A 25375-nucleotide genomic window follows, 5' to 3' on the forward strand; every position below is an offset into this window, starting at 1 on the left:
GCTGGGGTCAGCAGAAGGGACTTGGGACTTGATAGCACTTTACATGCACTGGTTGCTCAGGAGACCACAGTGGCCCCTCCACAGGCTGCAGTTCTGAAGGAGAGGTGGTAGTGACAGTCAAAAAACAAGTCAGCTTTCGAATTAAAAACAGTTGTGATTCTTCCAGAAGCACAATTCTACTGAATTGAATTTGGGCTGATCCTGCATAGAGCAGGGGGTTGGACTAGATGGCCTGTATGGCCCCTTCCAACTCTATGATTCTATGAATAATGCTATGTTCTCCCACATTATTTAATAGTTTCTTGTTAGACATGGTGTACTAATGTCCTCCTGCAATGTCCCTGATTTGTATCCCTCTTTGGAACATTTCTTCTCAGTGTAATGAACTGGCTGATCAAGCCCTATATTCCATGCTCCAGTAACCGAGGATAATATACCTTAAATTCTGAAATTAGGAAAATTCTAGGAACAGATGCATGATATATCAAGAAAGATACCTGAGTTTTCAAGATGGATTTCACTGGCAGTTAAGTTATCCAAAATTCTTCTGTGAGGAAGAGGCCATGAGAAGAAGAGCCCACCATCAGCTGTCTGGCTGCTCATGCCCTGGCTCTCGGGGCACCCTGCTACCCACCTTCATCCCAGCCAGAGTGGTGGGTTCCTTGCCGCCAGATACCTAACCCCAGGGAAGTGGCTTGGTGGATAGGCACCCACCTCATTCAGCCACCCAGCCACCCGGCTTAGAGCCCTAGGCCCACCCAGCCTGGTAAGCCTCGCTCTTTCTTGAGCCGATCTCTTATGACCCCCTCCCTCAGGGCTCCAGTATGAAAACTGAAGCCCTGAAACAATAGGCTCCTATCTTGTGCCGACATTTAAACCACTGTGATGGAAACAAGCAAAGAACAAACTTTAAACCCACTCAACCTAGGGTGGGTGTGTAGGAAGCTGTCCAGATGGCTTCTAGACAGCTTCCTAGACCGGAGTACAGGCACGTATGTAACAAGAATTCCTTGTTCTATACCTCATGAAATCATTTTGCAATTATGAAGAGACCCCTATAACTCTAAAAATTAATGACTGGTTTATATTGTGGCTTGCTGAAAATGTTTCCTTAACTTTGAGAGGGTGTGATTGCTTTGCAGGGGAACACCTTCCACGCCACAAAGGACTCTGCTCACCTAAGGTGAGCCGGCAGCAGAGTGGCAGAGCAGCCCCCAAGGCAGCAGCCGGGGAGGAGGACGAGGAGGAGCCGTGGCCCGGTACTGATTGATCTACGGACCAGTACCAGTGGGGACTGGGGACCACTGGCCTAGGGCACTAAAAAGTCTTAGGACTTGTGAGTTAATTTTGAAAAAAGTTCAGGAACCACTGCAGAGATTTGGAGCTTCTACATTTTAACAGCTTTTAGAGCATGTATAGAGAGTTGGACAACGGATTTGCATTTTACCCATTCCTTTTCGAATCCCTAGTTCATTATGGTGATATGCTAAAAGTATGGTCATGGGCATTTTCTTTTTAATTATGACTTCAGAAGATTGATTGCGAGTAGAACTCCAGCCTCACAGGCATGCTGTGTTATGGTGGGGCACCATGAGAGAGGTTGCCAGTTGGGAAGCGGCTATTCTTCCAGAAGCACAAAAAGCAGTAAACTGTCCCCAGGTGGACCAGTTGCTGGGCAATGAGAGAAAAAGATGCAAAACCTCTAAATGTGGAAGCGAATCTGGAAGTCCTGACCCTCTCAGCGGGCAATTCCATACAGGGCTCAGGTGGAGGTTGTGAGGTTCCCTAGAGGGAGACAACCCTCTACAGCAGGGGTAGTCAACCTGTGGTCTCCCAGATGTTCATAGACTACAATTCTGGGTTTGAATAACAAGCATGTGGTGGAAACAAGATGGCGTCCAGATAGAAACACCGGCTATCCCGCTCCGCAAGTTATATTTTATTCTGTTATTTTATTCGGCTAATTGAAGTTTCCTGAAGGTCTGTGACTGTGTGCTATCTTGTGCTACTCTGAACTGAAGGCATTCCTCAATCTTATTTTGTTAATTATACCAACCACGGAAGAGCAGCTCTTATCAAGGAGTGCCTCCTTGGCAGAGGGCCATAAATCGCAGCCTAACTTCAAGCTCTCCAATAGGCAGCTTTAGTACAAAAGGGGAGAATTGTTTTTTTCATTAACCACTGTTTTACAGAACTACAACGTTACAAAAAATTGTTTTCAGCTTGGAGCAATTTTCTGCTTGTCTGCTTACCTGTTCCTTTAACTAATTGTTCAGGTATATCTGCTGCCACTCATCATATGGGAATGGGAGTAAAACGCAGGTGTGAAGAGGATTTAAAGTTGCCAGCTCAAAAACAGACGAGAATAGGGGATTACTTTGTGACCAGCAATGCCTCAACATTTAGCATCCCCATCAAGAATCGTTTTACTCCTCTGGCAGAAACTGAAGAAAACCTAAACTTAAATTCAAACAATTCACCCCTAGAAGCTGACAGTAAAGGAGGCACAGAAAACCTTGCAGGAGAACTCTTGGAGCTGACTGCAAGAACAGTGGAGAGTATTTTCTGCATGTTGAAAAGGAATGGCCATTTACTTGAAATACTTACCCAGGCAGTTTCAAGGCTAGCCACCCTGAGGGAGTCCAAATTAACCTCTAATGGGCCTCTCCCTCAGCCACCTCATTCTCCTTCTGGTTCAACAACAAGGACCTGTGAGAATTCTTAGGCAAGGCAGTCAGAAGACAAAAGAAAACTCCAACACCTGATTTTACAACCATGTATGGTTTGCCTGGTTATCTGCCAGTACAAGGGGTGGATCTAAGCACCTGGCTATCAAACATCTGAGAACCCTAATCACAGAGAGGCACTTCCCTATAGACCTAATTTCAACGGAATTCCTTAATTATGCAAATCAGGCACAGAGAATTATGCTCACCTTCAATAGTCCAAGGATGCCTTCTGTACTCCTAAGACAGAAATCTATCCTGGGTCCTAAAGGAGTTTTCCCCATTCGAGTCTTCACTAATACTGTAACAACTGCTTTGTTTACAAATCCTCCACACCATAAAACCACTATACCAGCAGAAAAGCTTCCTGAGGAAGCATCAAATAACACATTACAACAGGACCCTTCTAGACGGCCTGGCCAACCAGACTGCAACCTCTGTAGCTCTACAGGGTTTTCAGCCGTTTGCCACACCGGCAATCAAAGTCCACTGTAAGGGCTGGGCCATCCTTGTAGCGGTTGAACTCTAAAGCTGTTATCCTGCCCCAATAATGGCTGGTTTGACCAAGAATGCAAAACCTTCAGGAAAAAGCTAGTCAAATGTATGAGGCTGAGCCGTCTCAGTAGAGAGGATAACAGAATGTTAGAGCTCATCAGATTAAGATCCCAATATAAGAGTCTCCTCAAAAGCAAGAAAGCTGACTATGCTAAACATATGTAGAACAAACTAAATCTGGCAGTAAAGGAGAAAAATGAGTCTCAATTCTGGAACCTTATTTCTTTCGGGCTTGCAAAATCACCCCAACAGGTTGAAGCCCAAATATCTGGAAGTGCTTGTTTACACACTTTTCGAAAACTTTTGGAGACGGGCCACCTCCCCCACCATGTACAGAACCAAATACCCAGGCTATTTCCATTGACTCTCTAAATTTACCAGCTTGGCCCCCAGTCACAGAGGCTGAAGTCAGAGGCCTTATTACATCCTTAGCTTCCAATAAATCACCTGGAGAAGATCTGATTCCACCTGATTTATTTAAAGTGTTCCCTAACTGGTGGGCCCCAGTCTTAGCTAGGGTCTTCACCCAGATAAATGAATCAGGCATTTTCCCCAATGGCTGGAAGATGAGCATAGTGGTTCCTATCCACAAAAAAGGCAACAAGATCGACCCACAAAACTACCGCCCCATTAGTTTACTAAATATTGCATCTAAACTCTAGGGAAAATTCCTCTTAGATAAACTAGAGGACTGGGCTGCTGACAACCATATCTTACACCCACACCAAGCAGGATTTAGAAGAGGCCATTCTACCATTGACCAATGTCAAACCCTCCATTACTTAGCCTACTCCAGTATAGAAGGCCTTACGAGAGCCCTATACGCAGCTTTCATTGATTTAGCCACAGCTTTTGACTCCATTGATAGGGACAGACTCTGGTCAAAGCTGAGGCAAAATAACATTGATAAACACCTACAGTTTCTGATGCATGAACTGCACTCAGGCACCCACACAAAAATTAGGGTAAATGCTTCAGGCTCTCTAACTAATGAAATTGCAGTAAGGAAAGGGGTAAAGCAGGGGTGTGTACTAGCCCCTCTGCTTTTCCATATTTATATCAACGATATAGTTCAAAGACTATCGGGCCCAGAATTTGTACCCCCTTCTGTTGGTCAGCAAAAGGTCTCTATCCTGCTTTATGCAGATGACATGGTCCTGGTTTCCCTTACAAGAGTTGGTCTGAAAAAGCAACTTAACAACTTGGGTACTTATTGTAAGGAAGGGTCCCTTTCCATCAACTACACAAAAACAAAAGTTATGGTTTTTAGGAAAAGACCTAAAAAAAATATCTGGAGTATAAACAATATTCCTATAGAACAGTGTAGTACATTTAAATATCTTGGAATCACTTACAGAGAGACCCTAAACTGGAATGCCCACCTTGCAACTATAAAGGCCTCTGGTCTAAAAATCATTGGAGCCATTCTGAGATTTTATTATACCAGGGGAGGGTTTCTAGTTGACCCAGCTCTAAAGCTCTTTGCAGTCAAGGTCGTTCCTCACCTACTATATGGCATTGACATCTGGGGCTGGAAAGAACAAATAATCAGTAGCTTGGAGCCCATTCAGAACTTTTTCTTCAGACGTATCCTGGCTCTTCCAAAAGGGTCCCCTGCAGCCCTGATGAGGGCAGAGCTTGGTTTTCCCTCACTCAAAGCCCGTGCCCACTTAGCTATTCTGAAATCTTGGAAGAAAGACATCACAACCAAATTAATTCTTTAAGCCATCAAAGTTTTAAGCTCTTATTGAGCAAAGTCAGGACTCAGTCTGATTTTTTTAGCTCCATTCTTTCACACTATACCATACCAGATGACTTACTGCATACATCAGCCAATATTTCTGATTCAAGTGATTGGGTGTTCAAAGCTGACTCACTGATTGACCACTCTTCAATACAGCTATCACAAGCAGCCCCATGGTATAAAACAATTTAAAAAGACCATTCTAGAGCATCATATTTAGTAAATATAACAACACGTAATCTTAGAATGGCCCTAACATCTTTGCGGTTTGAAATGATGCCATCAGCCATGCTCTCTGGGCGATATCTCCGAATACCCACAGCCCAACGCCTGTGCATATGTGGAAATCCATCTGTGGAGGACCTGCCCCACTATGTTTTGGCTTGTCCCCTGTACTCCGAACCCAGGGGCAAATTCCTTGCCAAGTTATTACCAAACTCACAGCCTATTTCTGATTTTAACAAAGTCACCTATCTGTTATCAGATGTCGACCCCTTTCTCTCATATAGGGTGGCACTTTTTGCTCTGGCTGCCAGGAAGATTCGAACTAATGCATATTTACAGGAGCCTCCACCTTGATACACCATTTTATCCCTTTTATTGTAACTTAGTTGTCCATGTTTACATTTTTAGATACACAATATTGGAGAAATATTGTTTTATTTATTTATATTTGTGCCATATTGTTTTAATTGTGTTTTGTAATGACCTTTGGCTACATACAATAAATGTTATCGTATCGTATAGTTCCCTTGAGACCCCTATCGGCGTTTGCTGGCAGGGGGCTCATGGGAATTGTAGTCCATGAACATCTGGAGGACCACAGGTTGACTACCCCTGCTCTACAGGTTTTGAGGAAAAACCTTTGAGTAGACAAAGTGGATTAGGGCCTGCAGGCCAGAGCATGCCCATTCCAACTCACTGGCTATCAAGAATGTGTAGTCCTTAAAGAATGTTATTTATATGTTTGAGGGCACATCCTCAGATCGTATTGCCATCCCTTTGGCATGGAAGCAAAAATGGCCTTAGAGAGCCCTCTTCATCCCACCGATGGATTCATGTGTCCTGGATCACCTGCCAGTTAGCAAGACAAACAGGATCCAACACAGCCATCTTTGTTTTCAAAAACAGAATGTGTGGGAAGGTTGAAGACCCTCCCTTCTGCCATTCTGTACTCTAGGGATGAATCAGGCCTCACAGCCTCTTTTATGGTGAGTCACTATCCTGGGTGTGATTGAAAATCAGACGAGAGGATCCCCAATCCAACTAGCGACACATGTAACGAGGAGGTCAGTGTTCCCCTTAGAATGTGCCTCAAAATCCCCTGAAATTTGAGGAAGTCCAATTGTGTGCCAGAAATCCAGAATATAGTACTGCAATGTACCGTAGTATAGCTATACTGTCAAATCCTAAATGCCACTGCATGTCAACTAATGTTAGTTTATGTACAGTCGAAGTCTACTCTAATAAAGAAAAAAAGGGAAACGAGGATTTATTTCAATCTCAATTTTGATTTATTATGATGACTTGATTTTACAGACAGATGAAGAGGAAAGGATTGTCTCTCTGGAAGCAAACAGCATGATTTCGATGGAAGAGTAAAGGAGAGCAGAATCATCAGGAGATTACGAGTAAGCATGCCACATGTATACTGCTTTCTGCAGTCCGCTGGAGACGCGTCCCTGAAAGAAGCAATGGAAACACAATAGATTCTTCAAACAAGGATTCTCCCACACATCCATTTCTCCTTTGAACCACTCCTATCAAATGGCATTGACACAGACAAATCTGATACCAGATCTTTGTTATCCCCAAATAGACGTTAAAGGCACTGGAAGCTCCCTCCCCCCTCCCTCTCCCCGTCCCTCTTCTACAGTTGCAAGAAAGCTTTTAATTGTGTGAATCACAACCAATTATGGGAAGCCCTGCAAAATTTGGGGGTGCCAGTACATTTGATCAAACTGATGCAGTCATTCTATACAGACCAAGAAGCCATTATACATACACGTTTGGTGACACTGACTGGTTCAAAATGGAGACAGGAATGTGCCAGGATTGTATTCTTTCCCCCTTCCTGTTTGACTAGTATGCTGAGATCATTATGAGACAAATTGAACTCAAAGAATCAAACAATGGAATTAAGATTGTAGGAAGTAATATAAATAATCTTCGGTATGCTTGATGACACTACCCTCCTATCAGAAGCTAAGGAAGGCCTTGAACAGCTGATTAAAGGTCAATGAAGTAAGAAATTTGACATTTCCATAGACACTAAAAAGACAAAAATAATGACCACTGCAAAAACAGATATATCACAATAACAATTGATGGTGAAGAAATGAAAAACATTCAAGAATTCGTTTTTCTTCAATCACAAATCAATGAGAGTGGCAATTGCAGTATGGAAATAAAACTTCAATTTGCTCTGGGTCACTCAGAAATGAACCAAACAGGGAAAAGCAAGGGCACATGCCTGACTACCAAATGTAGAATAGTTATATCTGCCATAACCCCAATAGCCACTTATGGCTGTGAAAGTTGGAGGGTGAAAGAATTGGACGAGAGAAAAGGCGATTGATTTGAACTCTGGTGTCGGAAAAGACTCCTGTGGGTTCCATAGATAGCAAAGTCACAAACAAGGAAATACTACAGTGCATGAAGTCTGATCTATCACTGGTAGGCAAAATCACAAAACTCTGGCTCACGTACTTTGGCCATATTATACGATCCAACTCAACGGAGAAACCAGTTATGCTAGCACTGGACAGTGGAAAAATGAAACCAAGCTGACAAAGAATATGGTGGATAGACACGATCAAAATGGACACTGGACAGAAAATGTCATGGCAGCTGTGCCATGGGATCACCAAGAGTCAGAATGGACTGAATGGCTGACAACAACACTGAGCTGCATATTTCAAAAACATACAGGACCAAACTTGAGAAGAACGCTAAACATTTGTCATTCTAGGAGGCAAGCAATAGATTCCAAAACATAGCTGTTAGCACAATCTAAGCAATCTGCTCCAATGATTAGACTTACGTTTTGTATTCAGCCAGCATACGGAGCTTCACGTAGTGTCTGCCTGCTAAAATCCATCCCATCTGAGTGAAAATGAAAAGTACATTTAGTCCTCCAATAAAACTTGTATTAGGCAACAGGGCTCTGAGTTTAGTCCACTGAGTCATTAAATTACATTACGATGAGAACCAGCATGATGTCATGGTTAAGATCAGTAGATTCATATCTGGATAACTGATTTTCATTCCACCCTCCTCCACAACAGCCTGCTGGTTGACATGGACCAGAAGGCCAAAACTTAAAGGAAAAGAATCCCACAACAGTCAATTAGCAAGTTGAAAAAGACTTAAACCTTCCTCTTGTTCTGTCTGCACTCTAGCTACATCCCTTTAAGGCAGGGGTAGTCAAACTGCTAAATGATGTCCATGGACTACATTTCCCATGAGCTCCTGCCAGCAAATGCCAACACTTTTCTTTTTTTAGGTACCAATTCTGCAGTAACCTTCTTGCCTAATGAAGTTAATTTTTTCCTTCCCAGACAGCACATATCATCAATTAAACCCTGAGAGATTCAGAAAGGGAAAAGATAGCATCGCTCACTGTCACTTCTCTTGTTTATCTTTAAACTTTGAATAGGAGCATATAATAAGTTGAGATGACTGGAGGTTTTAAAATTTAAGATGAAACTTATAAATCCTTACCTTCTCAGTGGCATTGGTCTTCTCCTTGCCGAACGGCTAAAAGAAAAGTGAAGTATTAATACATATAATTTGGTTTAAGAGAAGAAATTAAATCAATAATTTAAGACTTGAAATGGAAAAAATAAAGAGATGATTGTGGTTCTGAGGAGTAAGTAAAAAGGTAAAGGTAAAGGTATCCCCTGTGCTAGCAACGAGTCATGTCTGGCCCTTGGGGTGACACCCTCTAGCTTTTTCATGGCAGACTCAACACGGGGTGGTTTGCCAGTGCCTCCCCCAGTCATTACCGTTTACCCCCCAGCAAGCTGGGTACTCATTTTACCGAACTCGGAAGGATGGAAGGCTGAGTCGGCCTTGAGCCGGCTGCTGGGATAGAACTCCCAGCCTCACGGGCAGAGCTTTCAGACTGCATTTCAACTGCCTTACCACTCTGCGCCAAAAGAGGCTCATAGGAGTAAGTAGAATCTTATAAAGAATAAAAAAGAAAAGTCTTTTGGGTATCAATTCTGCAGCAACCCTGTTGCCGCTGAATTCAATTTTTCCCTCCCAGACAGCACATATCATCAATGAAACCCTGTGAGATTCAGAAAGGGAAAAGATAGCATTGCTCACTGTCACCTCTCTTGTTTATTATAGATCTTTAAACTTTGAATAGGAGCATATAATAAGTTCAGAGGACTGGCAGTTTTAAGAAGAGGCTTATAAATCCATACCTTCTCAGTGGGATTGCTTTTATCTTTGACGAACGGCTAAAAGAAAAGTGAAGTATTAATACATATAAATTGGTTTAAGAGAAGAAATTAAATTAATAAAGTGAAGACATGAAATGGAAAAATGGAGATGATTGTGGATCTGTGGAGTAAGGAGAATCTTATAAAGTATAAAAAAGAAAAGCTAGAAAATAGAACTTTGTTTTAATATATGGTAACAGTAGCATGACTAGTTTGAAGAGATGACTACTTGGATTAAAGAGAAAACAATCATAGTATTCATTGCTAAATGGAAGCCCCTTTATGGTTTTTGGTTTTTTGTTTTTTTTTTGGTATGAAAGGGAAAAAAATAAGGTGTTGATTATGGTTAATTTATGAGGTGGCTGGATGGAGTCACTGAAGCAGTAGGTGCAAACTTAAATGGACTCCGGGGAATGGTAGAGGACAGGAAGGCCTGGAGGATCATTGTCCATGGGGTCACAATGGGTCGGACACGACTTCGCACATAATAATAATAATATGGTTAATTTTGCTAGAGGTAAAACAATAATATTCATTGCTAAATGGAAGCATCTTTTGACCAATTATACATGGGAGGGATGAGCTGGGGGAGCACTCGCACATCAGGAGATGTACGACATCACCATCAGTCCAGCCCCTTCACGGCCATGGCCCGTGTTTTGGCCGCCGATGCTCCATTTTTTAGCATTCCCTTTCTTCAAGTGGGTGCCGTCAGCATTCATGCCAGCCTGGGCCTGTGTTTATAGGGAACAGCCAGGCCATTTAAGCCTGGCTCATCCCCACTCTGGAGGGGCCCTGCAGAGACACAAAATGCCCTGTTTGAATTTGTGCCGATGGAGAGCCAAACAGAGCATTTGACCCCCACAATGTTGGAACAGCATTTCCATGCTATCCCCGGCTTCATGTAGGGACACAATGCGTCACAGTGGAACCTGTCTGCCCCTGAGTTGTATATATGTGTATTTTATTCCCTATGAATAAATGACTCCGTGCACATAACAGCATGTGGCCCAGCACAGCTGTAGCCGTGCATAATTGGTCTATGTCTTTCTGCATGAAAAGGAGTAAAGTGAATTGCTGATGGTGGTTTTGAGAAGTAAGCAGGAGAATTAGCCTTGGCTTTCTAAGATGCTGAACTAGAGTTTAGAAGAAACCTGAACTAGAGGTTTAGAAGGAATTAATTTTGGAGAATATGTCTTAAAGTTGGTGAGTCACAGGCAGCAGGTACCATTAACCAAACCTTTTGAAATTCAAAAAGGGACAAGGCAGGGTTGCCCACTGTCACCTCTCTTGTTTATTGGAGCTCTTTAAACTTTGAATAGGAGGATAAGATGCAATGAGGAGAATGTAGGTATTAAGTTTAAAAAATAGGGCTATGAATCCATACCTTTTTGGTGGAATTGGGTTTGGCGATGGAGGACCCCTTAAACATAAGAGAAGTATTAATAACTAAAGTAAAAGAATTTAGTTCAGTAGAAGAATTTAAGTCAATAAACATAGATAGAGAAAATGTGTGGAAGAAAAAGTATGGAGATTCCTTGGAAAACATCTTTTTTTCAACTTTAAAAAGGTTTAGTACCAAGCCATAATGCTTTAAAATACAAATTGTATACTATTTCTAAATAATTGTGGATAGGCACGGCTCCTCCTCGTCCTTCTCTCCGGCTGCTGCCTCAGGGGCTGCCCTGCCACTCTGCCACCAGCTCAGTTTTGGTGCTCTCCAGCAGCCGCCATGGCTGGGGCTCCCCCTTTTTGTCACACTGTGCAGCTGCTGCTGGCAGAGCCACCCAGAACGTGGCAGGAAGTCAGGGGCGCCGGCGGAAAAGCAACTGGAGTAGGATCTCAGGCAGTGGCATCATCCCTCGGCAAAAGACTACCCCCCCCCCCGGGCCTCAGTAAAATTGTCAAGCATTGACCGGTCCCCGGTGATTAAAAGGTTGGGGACCACTGTTATAGAGAATAGTAAAATTGTTAGGTATTAATTCTGAAAAAAATTTAGAATAATATTTATGTTTACTTATTTATTTGTTCATTCCCTAGACTGCTCCTCCCTGCAAGCTGGCCTCAGAGAAGTTTACAACATATATGAAATTAGTAATCAAGCCCACTGTACCTTGAATACAGCGGGCGCTAGCGGGGCTGTGTGCGGCCCCTGAGTGGGCAGGCCGCAGTTGGCGGCGTGGCAGCGGCCTGCTGCTTTGGAGGCACTTTGCGCCTCTCGACACGTCAGGCCGCCGGCAAGGGAGCAACTGCGAGCCGCATTTGTCCCTCCCATTGTCAGTCTGGAGGAAGGGGCCAACCTGCACCCTTCCTGATCACGGACAGAGCCCACCCTAACTCCTCCCCCCAAGGCCTTATCGCAATATTTAGTCTGCGCCGCCCGTGCTGCCGCGGGCGGTGTTAAGATATAGTACAGTTAGTAATCCTATTATTGTATAAGAATTGGGTTTTATGTCCCACTTTTCAGTATCTGAAGGAGTCTCAAAGTATTTATTTATTTTCAGTTTATTGGCCACTGCCCTTAGGCAAGGCTGGCTTGTAGCGTCATACAATCATCTTTTCTTCCTCTCGCCACAACATATACCCTATAAGGTATGTGGGGCTGAGAGACCTCTGACAGAACTCCTCTGTCAGAAGAGCATTAAGAGGACTGTGAAAAGCTCAAGGTCACCCACCTGGCTACATGTGGGGGAATGGGGAATCAAACTTGGCTTCACCACATAAGAAGCTGATGCTCCACCACGCTTGGTCTCACAACACCAAGCTGGCCCTTGGTTTCATTGGTAAATGCACATGGCCTGATCGTCAAGCTACTTGGACGTTTTTTCCTTTTTTCTCTGAACTTTTAACTTTTGTTTGGAGATTCCTAAGAAAAATACCTTTAAAAATCAACAAAAAACCCAGCCCGCTTCAATGTTATTAGCATTTGCTTTGACGACGGGTGTTTCTGTTGAGAGAAAGAGCAATATAGAGCACAGGAAGCCAAGGGAGGGGTCATGGCTCCGGTCAGACTACGCACTGCTGACTTGGATGGACAAACGGTCTCATTCAGTATAAGGCAGCTTAATCTGTGTGTTCACATTCGGCTCACCTGTCCATCTTGCTATTGTGATAATGTTCGAGTGCTTGAAAAAATTTCACTATTTCCCACACCATTTTTTGCCATATAGGGAAATTCCCGCGGCTATCGTAATACTTCCTGATAACGCTGAAATAATTATCCAGCTCATCCTCTTGTGGAGTAATCAAAGGGGAACGGGGCCCTCGGCTGATTGATAGCGCCACAGAATGGTGAAGCCAAACCAGGCAGCAAGTCACGATGAAGAGAGAAACCGATCGTCCACAAGCAGCCATCATCTAAACCAGGAAGGGGGAAACCAAGAATAAGACACAGAATACCAAGAAGGCAAATAAATTAAGGGCAACTGGGGGTCCAAGGAGGTTTGCTGATTTATTCTGGGAGAGGCCTCTTTTGATCCAATGTTCATTTTTACTGAGCATAACCATGACCCACAAAGGGTGATTGTTACCCAAATTGCGTGGACACGTGTCCTAAAAACACGTATCTTTGAGCTTGTGGGGAATATTAGCCCAAAATGCTGCGAGAGGGGGGTAACTTAGCGTTATCGGATCGTTACCTTTGTATACGAGGGTTTATTACACCTGTAGGAACTCAAGGCAAACACAGATTTAAATGCTAAAATATTAATATAAGGAAAGGAAAATAACAAAAAGACACACAACTAGCTAACACACGTACAAGCAGTCATATAGAGAAGGGGGAGGAAGAGTGGAAGGCTTGATAGTTACCTGTCCAAGGAGTGGTGGGTCAGAGGAAGAAGCACGAACCAGCGTGGGAGGTCCCGGGTTGGAAGACACTCAGAGTGTCTGTGTGAAGCCACAGTTTTTATAGGATTTTGGGAAGGGGGCTATGTGACAAGGCTCAGGTAAGCATGTGCTGGAAGTTTCCAGGGTCCCCAGAGATTAGGACAATACCTGGCCAAGTGGGGGGGGGGTGATGGCTGTAAATGGATTTGGATAAAGGTATTAATGGCTCTGAGGAAGAGAGCCATCAGGTCTCGCTGGCAGGATGTGGGGGAAATATCCCCTGGCAGAGGGGCCAAGTGTGAAAAATGTTGCAAGACAAAGGATTTTCCTAGGAGCCCTTAGGCAAACAGGAGGAAGCCAGTCCACTCACTTAGAAATACAATGGGGGGGGGGGTGAGCTGATGCAAGCTTGAGTCCAGAGGCACCTCTGGGCCAGGCAAAGGCTGTCATTTCAAACCTAAGGCAGAGAGCAAGATTCTAAGATGGAGTCTGGCCTGGCTTGGCTGACCCTAGCAGTGTCATGGCTTTAGCTTAAGCCTAGACTATTGTGGGGTGCCATTGGTTATAGAAGACAGAGTGCCAAGGCATAAGGCAGGGATCCTGCCATGCGTAACATGATACTGGGCTGTGCCTCTTTCCTATTGCTGCAGAAAGTCTACTATATCTGCTTATCCTGAACAATTCTGTGCTGTAGATTAGGCTGAAAGAGAAAATGGCTGATGATGAGGCAGCCAGTGAGCTTCAGGGAACAGAGGGGAAGGAAAGCTGAGTCTTCCTAGGAATACCTGGCTCCAGGCTAAACAGCTAATCTCCAGTCTGCAGTGGTCAAGATTTTTGTAACATTGAGGCTGAGGGAGGGAGGGAGGGAGGGAGGAAGGAAGGAAGGAAGGAAGGAAGGAAGGAGGAAGGAAGGAAGGAAGGAAGGAGGAATGAAGGAAGAAGGAAGGAAGGAGGAAGGAGGAAGGAAGAAGGAAGGAAGGAAGGAAGGAAGGAAGGAAGGAAGGAAGGAAGGAAGGAAGGAAGGAAGGAGGAAGGAGGAAGGAACAAAGGAAGGAAGAAGGAAGGAAGGAAGGAAGGATAAAGGAAGGAAAAGGGAAGAAGGGGGGGAGAGGGAGAAAGAAAGAAAGAAAGAAAGAAAGAAAGAAAGAAAGAAAGAAAGAAAGAAAGAAAGAAAGAAAGAAAGAAAGAAAGAAAGGGGACGAAAAAGAGCATGAAAGGAAGGGAGAGAAGGAGGGAGAAGGGGGATGAGCGGGGGACGATGCAAGAGAGGAAAAGCTTCCCCTTGACACCATGCACCCCACAGAGCTGGGGGGGGGACTGTTTATGGGCTTTCTGCAGAACCCCCAATCTCGGGAGTGCTGCAGAGAGACTGCTTCAGGTCCCTGTCCACTGTGGTCCCTGTCCTGCCCATGGTCCTTAACAGTGGTGGACTCTAATCTGGAGAATCGGTTTAGATTCCCCGTTCCTCCACATGCAGCCAGTTAGGTGACCTTGGGCCAGTCACAGTCATTTTAGAGCTGTTCTCACAGAGCAGTTTCTCTTAGAGGTCTCTCTCAGCCACACCCACCTCACAGGGTGACTGTTGTGGGGAGAGGAAGGGCAGCTGACTGTAAGCTACTTTGAGACTGACTCCTTTGGGCAATGAAAAGCAGGGTATAAAACCAGCTCTTCTTCTTCTGTGGCATTTTCCCTCGTCGTGGTCCCTGAGCTCTCCAGATTCCACATCTCCAGGAGTTTCGCAACCTGGATGGGCAACCCAACCCTCCCTTGAATGGCCAGAGGCCAGCTTGGACGTGGCAATGCTACACAGGTGCAGCTATAGGAACCCTGTGGGGAGATGTCCAGCAGAGATCTTTCCACCAGAAAGATACCTTTCAAGAAACCTTTCTTTCCACTAGAAAGATACCTTTCAAGAAACCTTTCTTTCCACCAGATAGATACCTTTCAAGAAACCTTTCTTTCCACCAGAAAGATACCTTTCAAGAAACCTTTCTTTCCACCAGAAAGATACCTTTCAAGAAACCTTTCTTTCCACCAGATAGATACCTTTCAAGAAACCTTTCTTTCCACCAGAAAGATACCTTTCAAGAAACCTTTCTTTCCACCAGATAGATACCTTTCAAGAAACCTTTCTTTCCACCAGAAAGATACCTTTCACAATTCAGGTCTCCCAATACCCTGCATTTACCAAGAGCCTTTTGCAATCCGGAAGCAGGAAACTGGTGGGCTGGATGAGTCCCCCTGGGTATGTGTTCCCTTTACCTCTCTCTCTCTTTCTGTGCGGCACATTCTGTGTGCTGGGATCTTTATACTCTTCCTTCCTTCCGCCTCTTTCCAATTCATGGCTAATGCTCTGGAAACCTTACGTAATCAGTGGGAATGGGGCTACACCTCTCTCCTATAAGCTTCCTTTTCTCCGGGAAATGGCAAGCCAGCCAAGACTGGGAGACTTTTTAAAAACATTGGTGATTCACTTCTGCTTTTGCACCGTGCAAAATGGACCCCAAAACAAGAGGATCACACAGAAATAATATAAGCAAACTGAAAAGGCGGGCAGTCAACAATGTAAAATCAATGCCAATAAACCAGGGGTAGTCAAACTGCGGCCCTCCAGACATCTGTGGACTACAATTCCCATGAGGCCCTGCCAGCAAATGTTGCCAGGGGCTCATAGAAATTGTAGTCCATGGACATCTGGAGGGACGCAGTTTGACTACCCCTGCAATAAACTGTTTTGAAAGAAAACAACAAGCAGAGTTTCCCACAATGCTGAGGAAGGCCAGGGCAAACTGCCTCTGCTTCATGGTTGCCTTGAAAGCCCCTTGCTGGGGTCAGCAGAAGGGACTTGGGACTTGACAGCACTTTACATGCACTGGTTGCTCAGGAGACCACAGTGGCCCCTCCACAGGCTGCAGTTCTGAAGGAGAGGTGGTAGTGACAGTCAACAAACAAGTCAGCTTTCGAATTAAAAACAGTTGTGATTCTTCCAGAAGCACAATTCTACTGAATTGAATTTGGGCTGATCCTGCATAGAGCAGGGGGTTGGACTAGATGGCCTGTATGGCCCCTTCCAGCTCTATGATTCTATGAATAATGCTATGTTCTCCAACATTATTTAATAGTTTCTTGTTAGACATGGTGTACTAATGTCCTCCTGCAATGTCCCTGATTTGTATCCCTCTTTGGAACATTTCTTCTCAGTGTAATGAGCTGGCTGATCAAGCCCTATATTCCATGCTCCAGTAACCGAGGATAATATACCTTAAATTCTGAAATTAGGAAAATTCTAGGAACAGATGCATGATATATCAAGAAACAAAGAGGAAGATACCTGAGTTTTCAAGATGGATTTCACTGGCAGTTAAGTTATCCAAAATTCTTCTGTGAGGAAGAGGCCTTCCACAGTTCTGCCTAAAACCAACATGGTCAGAGAAATTCCAATTCAGAGCACTATCATAAGACATTAAGACGCAGTACAGCCTGTACAGCCTTTTTCATTGGTGCCATAAAGTTTATGATGTCACCACCTAGGTCAATTTTAAAGGCTCTGTTTAGATCCCTTGGGATTTTATCTATGGGTAGAACGTGCCTGAAACAGGCTTTCTCAAACACGGATCAAACTCTGGAGCTGCGTGAGGGTTTCCCAAATGGGTGTAGTTAATTATTTTTACATATATTTCACATTGGTTAAACATTTGACTGGCAGGAGGGCATGTGGGCAAGCAAGACGTGACTCGGATTGGCAGTAGTAAGGCCACAGCTTTTATTCAAAATCCACAAGCCTCCAGCCAGAGGGTTGGCCTAGCATGAGAAGAAGAGCCCACCATCAACTGTCCGGCTGCTCATGCCCTGGCTCTGGGGGCACCCTGCTACCCACCTTCATCCCAGCCAGGGTGGTGGGTTCCTTGCCCCCAGATACCTAACCCCAGGGAAGTGGCTTGGTGGATAGGCACCCACCTCATTCAGCCACCCAGCCACCTGGCTCAGAGCCCTAGGCCCACCCAGCCTGGTAAGCCTCGCTCTTTCTTGAGCCGATCTCTTACGGAGACACCCCCTCCCTCAGGGCTCCAGTATGAAAACTGAAGCCCTGAAACAATAGGCTCCTATCTTGTGCCGACATTTAAACCACTGTGATGGAAACAAGCAAAGAACAAACTTTAAACCCACTCAACCTAGGGTAAGTGTGCAGCAAGCTGTCCAGATGGCTTCTAGACAGCTTCCTAGACCGGAGTAAGTCTTAGGCTAGCCCTGGATAAATTTGGACTTGTGAGCTAAGTTTGAAAAAAGTTCAGGAACCACTGCAGAGATTTGGAGCTTCTACATTTTAACAGCTTTTAGAGCATGTATAGAGAGTTGGACAACGGATTTGCATTTTACCCATTCCTTTTCGAATCCCTAGTTCATTATGGTGATATGCTAAAAGTATGGTCATGGGCATTTTCTTTTTAATTAAGACTTCAGAAGATTGATTGCGAGTAGAACTCCAGCCTCTCAGACATGCTGTTTTATGGTGGGGCACCATGAGAAAGGCTGGCAGTTGTCAAGCGGCTATTCTTCCAGAAGCACAAAAAGCAGTAAACTGTCCCCAGGTGGACCAGGTGCTGGGCAATGAGAGAAAAAGATGCAAAACCTCTAAATGTGGAAGCGAATCTGGAAGTCCTGACGCTCTCAGCGGGCAATTCCATACAGGGCTCAGGTGGAGGTTGTGAGGTTCCCTAGAGAGAGACAACCCTCTACAGCAGGGGTAGTCAACCTGTGGTCTCCCAGATGTTCATAGACTACAATTCTGGGTTTGAATAACAAGCCCGTGTTGGAAACAAGATGGCGTCCAGATAGAAACACCGGCTATCCCGCTCCGCAAGTTATATTTTATTCTGTTATTTTATTCGGCTAATTGAAGTTTCCTGAAGGTCTGTGACTGTGTGCTATCTTGTGCTACTCTGAACTGAAGGCATTCCTCAATCTTATTTTGTTAATTATACCAACCACGGAAGAGCAGCTCTTATCAAGGAGTGCCTCCTTGGCAGAGGGCCATAAATCGCAGCCTAACTTCAAGCTCTCCAATAGGCAGCTTTAGTACAAAAGGGGAGAATTGTTTTTTTCATTAACCACTGTTTTACAGAACTACAACGTTACAAAAAATTGTTTTCAGCTTGGAGCAATTTTCTGCTTGTCTGCTTACCTGTTTCTTTAATTGTTCAGGTATCTCTGCTGCCACTCATCATATGGGAAGGGGAGTAAAACGCAGGTGTGGAGAGGATTTAAAGTTGCCAGCTCAAAAACAGATGAGAATAGGGGATTACTTTGTGACCAGCAATGCCTCAACATTTAGCATCCCCATCAAGAATCGTTTTACTCTTCTGGCAGAAACTGAAGAAAACCTAAACTTAAATTCAAACAATTCACCCCTAGAAGCTGACAGTAAAGGAGGCACAGAAAACCTTGCAGGAGAACTCTTGGAGCTGACTGCAAGAACAGTGGAGAGTATTTTCTGCAGGTTGAAAAGGAATGGCTATTTACTTGAAATACTTACCCAGGCAGTTTCAAGGCTAGCTACCCTGAGGGAGTCCAAATTAACCTCTAATGGGCCTCTCCCTCAGCCACCTTATTCTCCTTCTGGTTCAACCACAAGGACCTGTGAGAATTCTTACGCAAGGCAGTCAGAAGACAAAAGAAAACTCCAACACCCGATTTTACAACCATGTAAGGTTTGCCTGGTTATCTGCCGGTACAAGGGGTGGATCCCACCTTGGAATTCTAAGCACCTGGCTATCAAACATCTGAGAACCCTAATCACAGAGAGGCACTTCTATATAGACCTAATTTCAACGGAATTCCTTAATTATGCAAATCAGGCACAGAGAATTATGCTCATCTTCAATAGTCCAAGGATGCCTTCTCTACTCCTAAGACAGAAATCTATCCTGGGTCCTAAAGGAGTTTTCCCCATTCAAGTCTTCACTAATACTGTAACAACTGCTTTGTTTTCAAATCCTCCTCACCATAAAACCACTATACCAGCAGAAAAGCTTCCTGAGGAAGCATCAAATAACACATTACAACAGGACCCTGCTAGACGGCCTGGCCAACCAGACTGCTTACTCTCAAGTTCTGGAGATCTTCACCTTGAAATCTCCTTTTCAACCCTCCCAACATCAGAACGTCTAGCCATCACAAACAGACTAGAATGTCTCAGGTTGGAACTTTTGAAAATTCACGAAGTCTCAGCACTTCAAAACCTATCCCCACCAACAAACTGCAACCAAACTTCCTCATCACCAAGCACTCCAGCTGTTTTCCCTTCTCCCAAGTCACTCCCAGATAAGATACAGAGCTCCAGAGATGAAATTTCAATCTTCCAGCCAATGGAGTGTGAACCTGTGAAAAACAGCCCATCTTCACGGAAATAGTCCTCCTCTACTCATGGACTTCCCTCCAAAAATGGATGTGTCTTCTCAGATTCAAGGGGAGAATTAGATAAAATTTCAAACTCGGACTGACTGTTAAAGATACTATCTTGGAACTTGGGGGGATGGCAGAACAAATTCTATGATCCTTAATTCTCAAAAATTTTAAGTGGTTACGATATTCTTTTTTTTACAGGAAACCTGGGTCCAAGATGCAACCTCTGTAGCTCTACAGGGTTTTCAGCCGTTTGCCACACCGGCAATCAAAGTCCACTGTAAGGGCCGGGGCAGTGGCGGTCTGGCCGTCCTTGTAGCGGTTGACCTCTAAAGCTGTTATCCTGCCCCAATAATGGCTGGTTTGACCAAGAATGCAAAACCTTCAGGAAAAAGCTAGTCAAATGTATGAGGCTGAGCCGTCTCAGTAGAGAGGATAACAGAATGTTAGAGCGCATCAGATTAAGATCCCAATATAAGAGTCTCCTCAAAAGCAAGAAAGCTGACTATGCTAAACATATGTAGAACAAACTAAATCTGGCAGTAAAGGAGAAAAATGAGTCTCAATTCTGGAACCTTATTTCTTTCGGGCTTGCAAAATCACCCCAACAGGTTGAAGCCCAAATATCTGGAAGTGCTTGTTTACACACTTTTCGAAAACTTTTGGAGACGGGCCACCTCCCCCACCATGTACAGAACCAAATACCCAGGCTATTTCCATTGACTCTCTAAATTTACCAGCTTGGCCCCCAGTCACAGAGGCTGAAGTCAGAGGCCTTATTACATCCTTAGCTTCCAATAAATCACCTGGAGAAGATCTGATTCCACCTGATTTATTTAAAGCGTTCCCTAACTGGTGGGCCCCAGTCTTAGCTAGGGTCTTCACCCAGATAAATGAATCAGGCATTTTCCCCAATGGCTGGAAGATAAGCATAGTGGTTCCTATCCACAAAAAAGGCAACAAGATCGACCCACAAAACTACCGCCCCATTAGTTTACTAAATATTGCATCTAAACTCTAGGGAAAATTCCTCTTACATAAACTAGAGGACTGGGATGCTGACAACCATATCTTACACCCACACCAAGCAGGATTTAGAAGAGGCCATTCTACCATTGACCAATGTCAAACCCTCCATTACTTAGCCTACTCCAGTACAGAAGGCCCTACGAGAGCCCTATACGCAGCTTTCATTGATTTAGCCACAGCTTTTGACTCCATTGATAGGGACAGACTCTGGTCAACGCTGAGGCAAAATAACATTGATAAACGCCTACAGTTTCTGATGCATGAACTGCACTCAGGCACCCACGCAAAAATTAGGGTAAATGCTTCAGGCTCTCTAACTAATGAAATTGCAGTAAGGAAAGGGGTAAAGCAGGGGTGTGTACTAGCCCCTCTGCTTTTCCATATTTATATCAACGATATAGTTCAAAGACTATCGGGCCCAGAATTTGTACCCCCTTCTGTTGGGCAGCAAAAGGTCTCTATCCTGCTTTATGCAGATGACATGATCCTGGTTTCCCTTACAAGAGTTGGTCTGAAAAAGCAACTTAACAACTTGGGTACTTATTGTAAGGAAGGGTCCCTTTCCATCAACTACACAAAAACAAAAGTTATGGTTTTTAGGAAAAGACCTAAAAAAAATATCTGGAGTATAAACAATATTCCTATAGAACAGTGTAGTACATTTAAATATCCTGGAATCACTTACAGAGAGACCCTAAACTGGAATGCCCACCTTGCAACTATAAAGGCCTCTGGTCTAAAAATCATTGGAGCCATTCTGAGATTTTATTATACCAGGGGAGGGTTTCTAGTTGACCCAGCTCTAAAGCTCTTTGCAGCCAAGGTCATTCCTCACCTACTATATGGCATTGACATCTGGGGCTGGAAAGAACAAATAATCAATAGCTTGGAGCCCATTCAGAACTTTTTCTTCAGACGTATCCTGGCTCTTCCAAAAGGGTCCCCTGCAGCCCTGATGAGGGAAGAGCTTGGTTTTCCCTCACGCAAAGCCCGTGCCCACTAAGCTATTCTGAAATCTTGGAAGAAAGACATCACAACCAAATTAATTCTTTAAGCCATCAAAGTTTTAAGCTCTTATTGAGCAAAGTCAGGACTCGGTCTGATTTTTTTAGCTCCATTCTTTCACGCTATACCATACCAGATGACTTACTGCATACATCAGCCAATATTTCTGATTCAAGTGATTGGGTGTTCAAAGCTGACTCACTGATTGACCACTCTTCAATACAGCTATCACAAGCAGCCCCATGGTATAAAACAATTTTAAAAGACCATTCTAGAGCATCATATATAGTAAATATAACAACACGTAATCTTAGAATGGCCCTAACATCTTTGCGGTTTGAAATGATGCCATCAGCCATGCTCTCTGGGCGATATCTCCGAATACCCACAGCCCAACGCCTGTGCATATGTGGAAATCCATCTGTGGAGGACCTGCCCCACTATGTTTTGGCTTGTCCCCTGTACTCCGAACCCAGGGGCAAATTCCTTGCCAAGTTATTATCAAACTCACAGCCTATTTCGGATTTTAACAAAGTCACCTATCTGTTATCAGATGTCGACCCCTTTATCTCATATAGGGTGGCACTTTTTGCTCTGGCTGCCAGGAAGATTCGAGCTAATGCATATTTACAGGAGCCTCCACCTTGATACACCATTTTATCCCTTTTATTGTAACTTAGTTGTCCATGTTTACATTTTTAGATACACAATATTGGAGAAATATTGTTTTATTTATTTATATTTGTGCCATATTGTTTTAATTGTGTTTTGTAATGACCTTTGGCTACATACAATAAATGTTATCGTATCGTATAGTTCCCTTGAGCCCCCTACCGGCGTTTGCTGGCAGGGGGCTCATGGGAATTGTAGTCCATGAACATCTGGAGGACCACAGGTTGACTACCCCTGCTCTACAGGTTTTGAGGAAAAACCTTTGAGTAGACAAAGTGGATTAGGGCCTGCAGGCCAGAGCATGCCCATTCCAACTCACTGGCTATCAAGAATGTGTAGACCTTAAAGAATGTTATTTATATGTTTGAGGGCACACCGTCAGATCGTATTGGCATCCCTTTGGCATGGAAGCAAAAATGGCCTTAGAGATGGATTCATGTGTCCTGGATCACCTGCCAGTTAGCAAGACAAACAGGATCCAACACAGCCATCTTTGTTTTCAAAAACAGAATGTGTGGGAAGGCTAAAGACCCTCCCTCCTGCCATTCTGTACTCTGGGGATGAATCAGGCCTCACAGCCTCTTTTATGGTGAGTCACTATCCTGGGTGTGATTGAAAATCAGACGAGAGGATCCCCAATCCAACTAGCGACACATGTAACGAGGAGGTCAGTGTTCCCCTTAGAATGTGCCTCAAAATCCCCTGAAATTTGAGGAAGTCCAATTGTGTGCCAGAAATCCAGAATATAGTACTGCAATGTACCGTAGTATAGCTATACTGTCAAATCCTAAATGCCACTGCATGTCAACTAATGTTAGTTTATGTACAGTCGAAGTCTACTCTAATAAAGAAAAAAAGGGAAACGAGGATTTATTTCAATCTCAATTTTGATTTATTATGATGACTTGATTTTACAGACAGATGAAGAGGAAAGGATTGTCTCTCTGGAAGCAAACAGCATGATTTCGATGGAAGAGTAAAGGAGAGCAGAATCATCAGGAGATTACGAGTAAGCATGCCACATGTATACTGCTTTCTGCAGTCCGCTGGAGACGCGTCCCTGAAAGAAGCAATGGAAACACAATAGATTCTTCAAACAAGGATTCTCCCACACATCCATTTCTCCTTTGAACCACACCTATCAAATGGCATTGACACAGACAAATCTGATACCAGATCTTTGTTATCCCCAAATAGACGTTAAAGGCACTGGAAGCTCCCTCCCCCCTCCCTCTCCCCGTCCCTCTTCTACAGTTGCAAGAAAGCTTTTGATTGTGTGAATCACAACCAATTGTGGGAAGCCCTGCAAAATTTGGGGGTGCCAGTACATTTGATCAAACTGATGCAGTCATTCTATACAGACCAAGAAGCCATTATACATACACGTTTGGTGACACTGACTGGTTCAAAATGGAGACAGGAAAATGCCAGGATTGTATTCTTTCCCCCTTCCTGTTTGACTTGTATGCTGAGATCATTATGAGACAAATTGAACTCAAAGAATCAAACAATGGAATTAAGATTGTAGGAAGTAATATAAATAATCTTCGGTATGCTTGATGACACTATCCTCCTATCAGAAGCTAAAGAAGGCCTTGAACAGCTGATTAAAGGTCAATGAAGTAAGAAATTTGACATTTCCATAAATACTAAAAAGACATAAATAATGACCACTGCAAAAACAGATATATCACAATAACAATTGATGGTGAAGAAATGAAAAACATTCAAGAATTCTTTTTTCTTCAATCACAAATCAATGAGAGTGGCAATTGCAGTATGGAAATAAAACTTCAATTTGCTCTGGGTCACTCAGAAATGAACCAAACATGGAAAAGCAAGGGCACATGCCTGACTACCAAATGTAGAATAGTTATATCTGCCATAACCCCAATAGCCACTTATGGCTGTGAAAGTTGGAGGGTGAAAGAATTGGACGAGAGAAAAGGTGATTGATGTGAACTGTGGTGTCAGAAAAGACTTCTGTGGGTTCCATAGATAGCAAAGTCACAAACAAGGAAATACTACAGTGCATGAAGTCTGATCTATCACTGGTAGGCAAAATCACAAAACTCTGGCTCACGTACTTTGGCCATATTATACGATCCAACTCAAGGGAGAAACCAGTTATGCTAGCACTGGACAGTGGAAAAATGAAACCAAGCTGACAAAGAATATGGTGGATAGACACGATCAAAATGGACACTGGACAGAAAATGTCATGGCAGCTGTGCCATGGGATCACCAAGAGTCAGAATGGACTGAATGGCTGACAACAACACTGAGCTGAATATTTCAAAAACATACAGGACCAAACTTGAGAAGAACGCTAAATATTTGTCATTCTAGGAGGCAAGCAATAGATTCCAAAACCTAGTTGTTAGCACAATCTAAGCAATCTGCTCCAATGATTAGACTTACTTTTTGTATTCAGCCAGCATACGGAGCTTCACGTAGTGTCTGCCTGCTAAAATCCATCCCATCTGAGTGAAAATGAAAAGTACATTTAGTCCTCCAATAAAACTTGTATTAGGCAACCAGGGCTCTGAGTTTAGTCCACAGAGTCATTAAATTACATTACAATGAGAACCAACATGATGTCATGGTTAAGAACAGTAGATTCATAACTGGATAACTGATTTTCATTCCACCCTCCTCCACAACAGCCTGCTGGTTGACATGGACCAGAAGGCCAAAACTTAAAGGAAAAGAATCCCATAACAGTCAATTAGCAAGTAGCAAAAGACATAAACCTTCCTCTTGTTTTGTCTGCACTCTAGCTACATCCCTTTAAGGCAGGGGTAGTCAAACTGCGGCCTACCAGATGTCCATGGACTACATTTCCCATGAGCCCCTGCCAGCAAATGCCAACACTTTTCTTTTTTTTAGGTACCAATTCTGCAGTAACATTCTTGCCTACTGAAGTTAATTTTTTCCTTCCCAGACAGCACATATCATCAATG

General features: G+C 43.7%; 1 protein-coding gene across 6 annotated transcripts in view; it reads right to left on the reverse strand.

The window, feature by feature from the left end:
• LOC143825676 (uncharacterized) overlaps positions 1 to 25375 on the reverse strand; it is a 48191-nt gene that overhangs the window by 8112 nt on the left and 14704 nt on the right. For 3 of the 6 annotated variants that reach the window (XM_077313895.1, XM_077313892.1, XM_077313893.1), the window contains 8 exons: positions 24834 to 24895; positions 16636 to 16715; positions 12568 to 12833; positions 10864 to 10899; positions 9459 to 9494; positions 8749 to 8784; positions 8069 to 8130; positions 6643 to 6707 (listed from right to left, as the gene is read on the reverse strand). In XM_077313895.1, the coding sequence (XP_077170010.1) occupies positions 12703 to 12833; positions 16636 to 16715; positions 24834 to 24895 (273 nt within the window). In that variant the 3' untranslated portion in view covers positions 6643 to 6707; positions 8069 to 8130; positions 8749 to 8784; ... (1 more) ...; positions 10864 to 10899; positions 12568 to 12702. Of the gene's footprint in view, positions 1 to 6642; positions 6708 to 8068; positions 8131 to 8748; positions 8785 to 9458; positions 9495 to 10863; positions 10900 to 12567; positions 12834 to 16635; positions 16716 to 24833; positions 24896 to 25375 lie in introns of those variants that run through there. The other 3 variants (XM_077313894.1, XM_077313897.1, XM_077313896.1) reach the window with 3 other exon arrangements.

The sequence above is a fragment of the Paroedura picta genome, chromosome 16 (genome assembly GCF_049243985.1).
Source record: "Paroedura picta isolate Pp20150507F chromosome 16, Ppicta_v3.0, whole genome shotgun sequence".
Lineage (NCBI taxonomy): Eukaryota > Metazoa > Chordata > Lepidosauria > Squamata > Gekkonidae > Paroedura > Paroedura picta.